Source organism: Oncorhynchus keta, chromosome 22 (assembly GCF_023373465.1).
Source record: "Oncorhynchus keta strain PuntledgeMale-10-30-2019 chromosome 22, Oket_V2, whole genome shotgun sequence".
Lineage (NCBI taxonomy): Eukaryota > Metazoa > Chordata > Actinopteri > Salmoniformes > Salmonidae > Oncorhynchus > Oncorhynchus keta.
The window spans coordinates 58,285,420-58,296,866 of record NC_068442.1 but is presented as its reverse complement, the minus strand read 5'-3'; the positions used below and the strand labels follow the sequence as shown (position 1 = coordinate 58,296,866).

The 11,447-nt window shown below is 43.5% G+C and overlaps 1 protein-coding gene across 4 annotated transcripts in view; it reads right to left on the bottom strand.

The window, feature by feature from the left end:
• Positions 1 to 2,469: 2,469 nt before the first annotated feature.
• Positions 2,470 to 11,447, bottom strand: part of LOC118382419 (cyclin-dependent kinase-like 5) — a 248,731-nt gene continuing 239,753 nt past the window's right edge. Inside the window, exons 16-17 of one of the 4 annotated variants that reach the window (XM_052475786.1) lie at positions 8,776 to 8,823; positions 2,470 to 4,489 (exon numbers count right to left, since the gene is read on the bottom strand). In XM_052475786.1, the coding sequence (XP_052331746.1) occupies positions 4,115 to 4,489; positions 8,776 to 8,823 (423 nt within the window). In that variant the 3' untranslated portion in view covers positions 2,470 to 4,114. The remainder of the gene's footprint in view (positions 4,490 to 8,775; positions 8,824 to 11,447) is intronic. The other 3 variants (XM_052475789.1, XM_052475787.1, XM_052475788.1) reach the window with 3 other exon arrangements.

The window sequence follows — 11,447 nt, the reverse complement described above, 5'->3', positions numbered from 1 at the left end:
AGTCCCCTTCTGTACTCCCATGACTGTGTGGCCATGCACGACTCCAACACCATCATCAAGTTTTCTGACAACACAACAGTGGTAGGCCTGATCACCAACAATGCTGAGACAGCCGACAGGGAGGTCAGTGACCTGTGTGTGACCTGGCAGTGTGGTGCCAGAGCAACAACCTCTCCCTCAACGTCAGTATGACCAAGGAGCTGATCGTGGACTATAGAAAACGTGCTGTAGTGGATCGGGTCGAGAGCTTCAATTTCCTTGGTGTCCAAATCATTAAGGACTTAAATGGTCTACACACCAGCATGGTCGTGAAGAAGGCACAACAGTGCCTCTTTCCCCTCAGGAGGTTGAAAATGTTTGGCATTTGCCCGCAAATCCTCTAAAAGTTCTACAGCTGTACCATTAATAGCATCTTGACTGGCTGCATCACTGCCTGGTATGGCAATAGCACCACCCTTGATTGCATGGTGGTGCAGACAGCCCAGTACATCACTGGGGCCGAGCTCCCTGCCATCCAGGACCTCTATATCAGGTTGTGTGAAAAGAACGCCCGGAAAGTCGTTAAAGACTCCAACCCCCCAAGCCATAGAATGTCACTCTGTTTCTGCATGGCAAGCCGTACCAGATCATCAAGTCTGATACTAACAGGCTCTTCAACAGCTTCTATCCCCAAGTCATAAGACTGCTAAATGGGTATCTAAATAGCTAACAAAACAGATACATGGACTATCTGAGTTGACCCTTGTATTTTACAGATATATTGCACACTCACAGGGCCCTAACACACTCACACACACTGTCACATAAAACCTGCTGCTACTGTGTTTATCTTAAATCCTGTTGCCTAGTCCCCTTCCCCCTATATATACAGTTGAAGTCAGAAGTTTACATACACCTTTACATACACCTTTGCCACAACTTTGGAAGTATGCTTGGGGTCATTGTCCATTTGGAAGACCCATTTGCGACCAAGCTTTAACTTCCTGACTGATGTCTTCAGATCTTGCTTCAATATATCCATATAATTTTCCTGCCTCATAATGCCATCTATTTTGAAGTGCACCAGTCCCTCCTGCAGCAAAGCAACCCACAACATGATGCTGCCACCTCCGTACTTCACTGTTAGGATGGGTGTTGTTCGGCTTGCAAGCCTCCCCTTTTTCCTCCAAACATAACGATGGTCATCATGGCCAAACAGTTCTATTTTTGTTTCATCAGACCAGAGGACATTTCTCCAAGAAGTACAATCTTTGTCCCCATGTGCGGTTGCAAACCAGTCTGGCTTTTGTGGATATAGATACTTTAGTACCCGTTTCCTCCAGCATCTTCACAAGGTCCTTTGCTGTTGTTCTGGGATTGATTTGCACTTTTCGCACCAAAGTACGTTAATCTCTAGGAGACAGAACGCGTCTCCTTCCTGAGCGGTATGACGGCTGAGTGGTCCCATGGTGTTTAGACTTGCGTACTATTGTTTATACAGCTCAATGTGGTACCTTCAGGTATTTGGAAATTGCTCCCAAGGATGGACCAGACTTGTGGAGGTCTACAATTGTTTTTCTGAGGTCTTGGCTGATTTATTTTGATATTGCCATGATGTCAAGCAAAGAGGCACTGAGTTTGAAGGTAGGTCTTGAAATACATCCACAGGTACACCTCCAATTGACTCAAATTATGTCAATTAGCCTATCAGAAGCTTCCAAAGCCATGACATCATTTTCTGGAATTTTCCAAGCTGTTTAAAGGCACAGTCAACTTAGTGTATGTAAACTTCTGACCCACTGTAAACAATTGTTAGAAAAATTACTTATGTCATGCACAAAGTGGATGTCCTAACTGACTTGCCAAAACTATAGTCTGTTAACAAGAAATTTGTGGAGTGTTTGAAAAATTATTTTTAATGACTCCAACCTAAGTGTATGTAAACTTCCGACATCAACTGTATCTACCTCTATCACTCCAGTATCCATGCACATTGGAAATATGGAATTGGAACTGAACCTGTATATAGCTTACTCACGTTCTTCTTATTTTTATTTATTTTTTATTTGTTCTACCTTTATTTTTAGTATTACACTGATATCGATTACTGCAATGTTGGGTTAGAGCTTGCAGGAAAGGCATTTCACTGTACTTGTGCACGTGATATAAAAAAAAACTTGAAACTAAAGCTCAACTCCACATTTAATTAATATGCCTACTGCTTGCTAAATCCATTTTCCAACTATAAAAATACTGTTTCTTTGTAGGACAAGGATTGTCCTGAATTGCTTAGTCTTGCTTTTCTGGTTGGCTGGCAAGTTTTACCATCCATTTATTTCAGATCTACAGGAGTGTAAGTTTCACCATGGCGAGGACCGTGGCGATACACTGGCACATATGAATTATTAGAATATGGCATATATTAGTCAATTATTGCATTCTATCCATGCAGGCTTTCATGGGCTACCTGAGACATGAAAAGATAGGTGGGAGGGCATACAGGCTGTCACCAATTTATTAATGCGCAATTTGCCTAAACGGTAATGGAAACAATTCAACCACTTCTGTTTTATGTGAAGTCCTTACGTCCAGCTGTTTTTATCGACACAAGATGCAAAACCACCCTAGCAGGCAACTGTCACATCTATTTTCTAAGTGTCGACACAGGATAGTTAAATGGAAACTCACCCTAGCAGGCAACTGTCACATCTATTTTCTATGCAAATGTTCTAAATCTCAACAACAAAAATAGTTTATGAAAACATAGCTATTATGGTGAAGTATTACAGGTGAAATGGTACCACAGGCCAGCATGGGTTAGTATTGTATCAAAAACTTGGGATTTCTCCTGAGACTAGCCCTCTCCTATCAAATGACATCAAACACAAGATTCTCTTGATTGTCAACACAGAACATTGGTTTACTAACTACAGCAATGTATATAAAATCTGATCTGTTTGGAGATGGACAACGCATTGCCGTAACATTGTCCTAAATACTAAAGCTTTAACCCTCTATAGAGCGTCTTCCATCAGTCTGGACGTCAAGAGACAGACTGAATCAACAGCACAGACTAACTGATGGGAAGGAATGGTCTACAATGTAACAATCAAAAAAATTAATTTAAACTTCATATATTCTTAAGGAAATATAATGCAAATACTGTGAAATAAAATGTCATATTTCAATTGTGTGCAAGCAGACTCTAACAAATACACTTTATATCTTAAATAGCATTTACATATATGATTAATTTGCAATTATTAACTGACAAATATTATAATAATCAGAATGACATAGGTAATATTACAAATTCTATCAAATATGGAAGCTTTAAAAAAGAAACAATGAAGCCGACTGGTCTGGGCAGCAGAGAGAGGTCTGGGCAGCAGAGAGAGGTCTGGGCAGTAGAGAGAAGTCTGGGCAGTAGAGAGAAGTCTGGGCAGCAGAGAGAAGTCTGGGCAGTAGAGAGAAGTCTGGGCAGCAGAGAGAAGTCTGGGCAGCAGAGAGAAGTCTGGGCAGCAGAGAGAAGTCTGGGCAGCAGAGAGAAGTCTGGGCAGCAGAGAGAAGTCTGGGCAGTAGAGAGAAGTCTGGGCAGCAGAGAGAAGTCTGGGCAGTAGAGAGAAGTCTGGGCAGCAGAGAGAAGTCTGGGCAGCAGAGAGAAGTCTGGGCAGCAGAGAGAAGTCTGGGCAGCAGAGAGAAGTCTGGGCAGCAGAGAGAAGTCTGGGCAGCAGAGAGAAGTCTGGGCAGTAGAGAGAAGTCTGGGCAGCAGAGAGAAGTCTGGGCAGTAGAGAGAAGTCTGGGCAGTAGAGAGAAGTCTGGGCAGTAGAGAGAAGTCTGGGCAGCAGAGAGAAGTCTGGGCAGCAGAGAGAAGTCTGGGCAGTAGAGAGAAGTCTGGGCAGCAGAGAGAAGTCTGGGCAGCAGAGAGAAGTCTGGGCAGTAGAGAGAAGTCTGGGCAGCAGAGAGAGGTCTGGGCAGTAGAGAGAAGTCTGGGCAGTAGAGAGAAGTCTGGGCAGCAGAGAGAAGTCTGGGCAGCAGAGAGAAGTCTGGGCAGCAGAGAGAAGTCTGGGCAGCAGAGAGAAGTCTGGGCAGCAGAGAGAGGTCTGGGGTCAGGTGTCAAGGTTAAAGCAGCTCTCTAAAGAGCAGTCTCTTTCAGGTCATTGAGATTTGGAATGCGTGAGCGTGAGGGCCGTCCGAACCCATGTCCGTTCTGGCCCCCCTTGCCTTCCCTCCCTCCGTGTTGCTCGGGGTAAGGGTTTCCCTCAGCTCTGCCAAGGGCAGAGTTGTGCCAGCTGGACTCCATCTGACCAGGGAGGGGGTAGGCGGCCTGCCTGCTCTTTAGCTGGGGGGTGCTGGAGCCTGCGTGGCTCCGACTGGGACCCTCACTGAAACCCGCTTTAGCCGAGGTGGAGTTGGGCAGGGGCTGGAAGCGCATATCAGATGGGGCTGTTTGATTGGAAGTGGAGGAGGAGAGGTGAAGGAGCTTCCGTAGAGACTTGAGTGGCTGGCTCTGAGGGGTAAGAATACGAAATATAACAAACATATCTGTACAATATATGACACAGTGTAGTTATTTGTCAGTCATATTTTAGCAACAGATGTTGCCTCAGTATAGTTGTGAAATGCTAGGGTTAGCTGGAGCTCTTGAAATAACTGTTCTGACTAAATACAGTTGAAGTGGGTAGTTTACATACACCTTAGCCAAATACATTTAAACTCAGGTTTTCATAATTCCTGACATTTAATCCTAGTAAAAATTCCCTGTTTTAGGTCAGTTAGGATCACCACTTTATTTTAAGAATGTGAAATGTCAGAATAATAGTAGAGAGAATTATTTATTTCAGCTTTCATTTCTTTCATCACATTCCCAGTGGGTCAAAAGTTTACAAACACTCAATTAGTATTTGGTAGCATTGCCTTTACATTTTTTAAACTTGGGTCAAACATTTTGGGTAGCCTTCCACAAGCTTCCCACAATAGGTTGGGTGAATTTTGGCCCATTCCGCCTGACAGAGCTGGTGTAACTGAGTCAGATTGTCAGGCCTCATTGCTCACACAAGCTTTTACAGTTCTGCCCACAAATTTTATATGGGATTGAGGTCAGGGCTTTGTGACGGCCACTCCAATACCTTGATTTTGTTGTCCTTAAGCCATTTTGCCACAACTTTGGAAGTATGCTTGGGGTCATTGTCCTGACTGATGTCTTCAGATATTGCTTCAACATATCCACATAATTTTCCTTTCTCATGATGCCATCTATTTTGTGAAGTGCACCAGTCCCTCCTGCAGCAAAGCACCCCCACAACATGATGCTGCCACCCCCGTTGGGATGGTGTTCTTCGGCTTGCAAGCCTCCCCCTTTTTCCTCCAAACATAACGATGGTCATTATGGCCAAACAGTTCTATTTTTGTTTCCTCAGACCAGAGGACATTTCTCCAAAAAGTATGATCTTTGTCCCCATGTGCAGTTGCAAACCATAGTCTGGCTTTTTTAATGGCGGTTTTGGAGCAGTGGCTTCTTCCTTGCTGAGCGACCTTTCAGGTTATGTCGATAAAGTCAAATCAAATTCAAATCAAATTTATTTATATAGCCCTTCGTACATCAGCTGATATCTCAAAGTGCTGTACAGAAACCCAGCCTAAAACCCCAAACAGCAAACAATGCAGGTGTAAAAGCACGGATAAAGGACTCGTTTTACTGTGGATATAGATACTTTAGTACCTGTTTCCTCCAGCATCGTAACAAGGTCCATTGCTGTTGTTCTGGGATTGATTTGCACTTTTCGAAACAAAGAACGTTCATCTCTAGGAGACAGAACGCGTCTCCTTCCTGAACAGTATGACAGCTGCGTGGTCCCATGGTGTTTAGACTTGCGTACTATTGTTTGTACAGATGAACGTGGTACCTTCAGGCATTTGGAAATTGCTCCCAAGGATGGACCAGGCTTGTGGAGGTTTTTTTTCTGAGGTCTTGGCTGATTTCTTTTGATATTCCCATGATGTCAAGCAAAGAGGCACTGAGTTTGAAGATAGGCCTTGAAATACATCCACAGGTACACTCCAATTGAGGAAGTACAGTTCCCGCTCAGCCCAGTCAAAACTGTTCGCTGCTCTGGCCCCCCAATGGTGGAACAAACTCCCTCACGACGCCAGGACAGCGGAGTCAATCACCACCTTCCGGAGACACCTGAAACCCCACCTCTTTAAGGAATACCTAGGATAGGATAAGTAATCCTTCTGACCCCCCTTAAGATTTAGATGCACTATTGTAAAGTGACTGTTCTACTGGATGTCATAAGGTGAATGCACCAATTTGTAAGTCGCTCTGGATAAGAGCGTCTGCTAAATTACTTAAATGTAAATGTAATTGACTCAAATTATGTCAATTAGCCTATCAGAAGCTTCTAAAGCCATGACATCCTTTTCTGGAATTTTCCAAGCTGTTTAAAGGCACAGTCAACTTTTTTATTTTACCTTTATTTAACTAGGCAAGTCAGTTCAGAACAAATTCTTATTTTCAATGACGGCCTAGGAACAGTGGGTTAACTGCCTTCTGGTTGCTAGTCCAACTCTGGCCACTAGGCTACCCTGCCGCCCCAACTTAGTGTATGTAAACTTCTGACCCACTGGAATTGTGATACAGTGAAATATAAGTTAAATAATCTGTCTGTAAACAATTGTTGGAAAAATGACTTGTGTCATGCACAAAGTAGATGTCCTCACCGACTTGCCAAAACTATAGTTTGTTAACAAGAAATTTGTGGAGTGGGTGAAAAACAAGTTGTAATGACTCCAACCTGAGTGTTTGTAAACTTCCAACTTCAACTGTAGATGGCTGTTTCCATAAACACACACCTACACACCTAGCCCTAACTGGAAAACAAACACCCACCTACACACCTAGCCCTAACTAGAAAACCAACACCCACCTACACACCTAGCCCTAACTGGAAAACAAACACCCACCTACACACCTAGCCCTAACTGGAAAACAAACACCCACCTACACACCTAGCCCTAACTAGAAAACCTACACACCTAGCCCTAACTAGAAAACCAACACCCACCTACACACCTAGCCCTAACTAGAAAACCAACACCCACCTACACACCTAGCCCTAACTAGAAAACCAACACCCACCTACACACCTAGCCCTAACTAGAAAACCAACACCCACCTACACACCTAGCCCTAACTAGAAAACCAACACCCACCTACACACAGCCCTAACTAGCCCTAACTAGAAAACCAACACCCACCTACACACCTAGCCCTAACTAGAAAACCAACACCCACCTACACACCTAGCCCTAACTAGAAAACCAACACCCACCTACACACCTAGCCCTAACTAGAAAACCAACACCCACCTACACACCTAGCCCTAACTAGAAAACCAACACCCACCTACACACCTAGCCCTAACTAGAAAACCAACACCCACCTACACACCTAGCCCTAACTAGAAAACCAACACCCACCTACACACCTAGCCCTAACCTACACACCTAGAAAACCAACACCCACCTACACACCTAGCCCTAACTAGAAAACCAACACCCACCTACACACCTAGCCCTAACTAGAAAACCAACACCCACCTACACACCGAGCCCTAACTAGAAAAGCCCTAACTAGAAAACACCCACCTACACACCTAGCCCTAACTAGAAAACCAACACCCACCTACACACCTAGCCCTAACTAGAAAACCAACACCCACCTACACACCTAGCCCTAACTAGAAAACCAACGCCCACCTACACACCTAGCCCTAACTAGAAAACCAACACCCACCTACACACCTAGCCCTAACTAGAAAACCAACGCCCACCTACACACCTAGCCCTAACTAGAAAACCAACACCCACCTACACACCTAGCCCTAACTAGAAAACCAACACCCACCTACACACCTAGCCCTAACTAGAAAACCAACACCCACCTACACACCTAGCCCTAACTAGAAAACCAACACCCACCTACACACCTAGCCCTAACTAGAAAACCAACACCCACCTACACACCTAGCCCTAACTAGAAAACCAACACCCACCTACACACCTAGCCCTAACTAGAAAACCAACACCCACCTACACACCTAGCCCTAACTAGAAAAAACCACCTACACACTAGCCCTAACTAGAAAACCAACACCCACCTACACCTAGCCTAACTAGAAAACCAACACCCACCTACACACCTAGCCCTAACTAGAAAACCAACACCCACCTACACACCTAGCCCTAACTAGAAAACCAACACCCACCTACACACCTAGCCCTAACTAGAAAACCAACACCCACCTACACACCTAGCCCTAACTAGAAAACCAACACCCACCTACACACCTAGCCCTAACTAGAAAACCAACACCCACCTACACACCTAGCCCTAACTAGAAAACCCACCACACCACCCTAACTACACCCACCTACACCCCTAACTAGAAAACCAACACCCACCTACACACCTAGCCCTAACTAGAAAACCAACACCCACCTACACACCTAGCCCTAACTAGAAAACCAACACCCACCTACACACCTCGCCCTAACTAGAAAACCAACACCCACCTACACACGGAGCCCTAACTAGAAAACCAACACCCACCTACACACCTAGCCCTAACTAGAAAACCAACACCCACCTACACACCTAGCCCTAACTAGAAAACCAACACCCACCTACACACCCAGCCCTAACTAGAAAACCAACACCCACCTACACACCTAGCCCTAACTAGAAAACCAACACCCACCTACACACCAAACAGAAAACAAATATCCACTTACAGTGGCTTTACCCCCGTTTGCATTTCTTCTATTTTGATGCCTTACAACCTGCAATTAAAATATATTTTGGGGGGGTTTGTATCATTTGATTTACACAACATGTCTACTACTTTGAAGATGCAAAATATGTTTTATTGTGAAACAAACAAAAAAAACGGAAAACTTGAGCGCTCATAGCAATTCACCCTCCAAAGTCAATACTTTGTAAAGCCACGTTTGCAGCAATTACAGTTGCAAGTCCCATGGAGTATGTCTCCATAAACTTGGCATATCTAGCCACAGGGATTTTTGTCCATTCTTCAAGGTAAAGCTGCTCCAGCTCGTTCAAGTTGGATGGGTTCCGCTGGTGTACAGTAATCTTTAAGTCATACCACAGATTCTCAATTGGATTGAGGTCTGGGCTTTGACTAGGCCATTACAAGACATTTAAATGTTTCCCCTTAAACCACTCGAGTGTTGCTTTAGCAGTATGCTTAGGCTCATTGTCCTGCTAGAAGGTGAACCTCCGTCCCAGTCTCAAATCTCTGGAAGAATGAAATTTCCCTCAAAATGTCCTTGTATTTAGCGCCATCCATCATTGCTTCAATTCTGACCAGTTTCCCAGTCCCTGCCGATGGAAACATCCCCAAAGCATGATGCTGCCACCTCCATGCTTCACTGTGGGATGGTGTTTTCAGAGTGATGTGAGGTGTTGGGTTTGCACCAGACATAGCGTTTTCCTTGATGATCAAAAAGCTCAATTTTAGTCTCATCTGACCAGAGTACCTTCTTCGATATGTTTGGGGAGTCTCCCCTATGCCTTTTGGCAAACACCAAATGTGTTTGCTTATTTGCTTCTTCAAGCAATGGCTTTTTTTCTGGCCACTCTTCCGTAAAGCCCAGCTCTGTGGAGTGTACGGCTTAAAGTGGTCCAATGGACAGATACTCCAATCTCCGCTGTGGAGATTTGCAGCTCCTTCAGGGTTATCTTCGATCTCTTTGTTGCCTCTCTGATTAATGCCTTCCTTGCCTGGTCCGTGAGTTTCGGTGGGAGGGCCTCTCTTGGCAGGTTTGTTTTGGTGCCATATTCTTTCCATTTTTTAATAATGGATTTAATGGTGCTCAGTGGGATGTTCAAAGTTTCTGATATTTTTTTTTATAACCCAACCCGGATCTGTACTTCTCCACAACTTCGTCGCTGACCTGTTTGGAGAGCTCCTTGGTCTTCATGGTACCTCTTGCTTGGTGGTGCCCCTTGCTTAGCGGTGTTGCAAACTCTGGGACCTTTCAGTACAGGTGTATAAAAACTGAGCTCATGTGAACAGGTGTATAAAAACTGAGATCATGTGACACTTAAATTGCACACAGTTGGATTTTACTTAACTAAAACTTGGTCGCACCATATCTTATTTAGGGGCTTCATAACAACGGTGGTGAAAACATATGCAAAGGGGGTGAAAACATATACAAAGGGGTGAAAACATATACAAAGGGGGTGAAAACATATACAAAGGGGTGAAAACATATGCAAAGGGGTGAAAACATATGCAAAGGGGTGAAAACATATGCAAAGGGGTGAAAACATATGCAAAGGGGTGAAAACATATGCAAAGGGGTGAAAACATATGCAAAGGGGTGAAAACATATACAAAGGGGTGAAAACATATACAAAGGGGTGAAAACATATACAAATATATAAAGGGGTGAAAACATATACAAAGGGGGTGAAAACATATGCAAAGGGGGTGAAAACATATACAAAGGGGTGAAAACATATGCAAAGGGGGTGAAAACATATGCAAAGGGGTGAAAACATATGCAAAAATACAAAGGGGTGAAAACATATACAAAGGGGTGAAAACATATAAAAGGGGTGAAAACATATACAAAGGGGTGAAAACATATACAAAGGGGGTGAAAACATATGCAAAGGGGTGAAAACATATACAAAGGGGGTGAAAACATATACAAAGGGGTGAAAACATATACAAAGGGGTGAAAACATATACAAAGGGGTGAAAACATATACAAAGGGGGTGAAAACATATACAAAGGGGTGAAAACATATGCAAAGGGGGTGAAAACATATACAAAGGGGTGAAAACATATACAAAGGGGTGAAAACATATACAAAGGGGTGAAAACATATACAAAGGGGTGAAAACATATGCAAAGGGGTGAAAACATATACAAAGGGGTGAAAACATATACAAAGGGGTGAAAACATATACAAAGGGGTGAAAACATATACAAAGGGGGTGAAAACATATACAAAGGGGTGAAAACATATACAAAGGGGGTGAAAACATATACAAAGGGGTGAAAACATATACAAAGGAAAACATATGCAAAGGGGTGAAAACATATACAAAGGGGTGAAAACATATACAAAGGGGTGAAAACATATACAAAGGGGTGAAAACATATGCAAAGGGGTGAAAACATATACAAAGGGGTGAAAACATATGCAAAAGGGGTGAAAACATATAAAACATATACAAAGGGGTGAAAACATATACAAAGGGGTGAAAACATATACAAAGGGGTGAAAACATATACAAAGGGGTGAAAACATATACAAAGGGGTGAAAACATATACAAAAGGGGTGAAAACATATGCAAAAGGGGTGAAAACATATGCAAAGGGGTGAAAACATATACAAAGGGGTGAAAACATATGCAAAGGGGTGAAA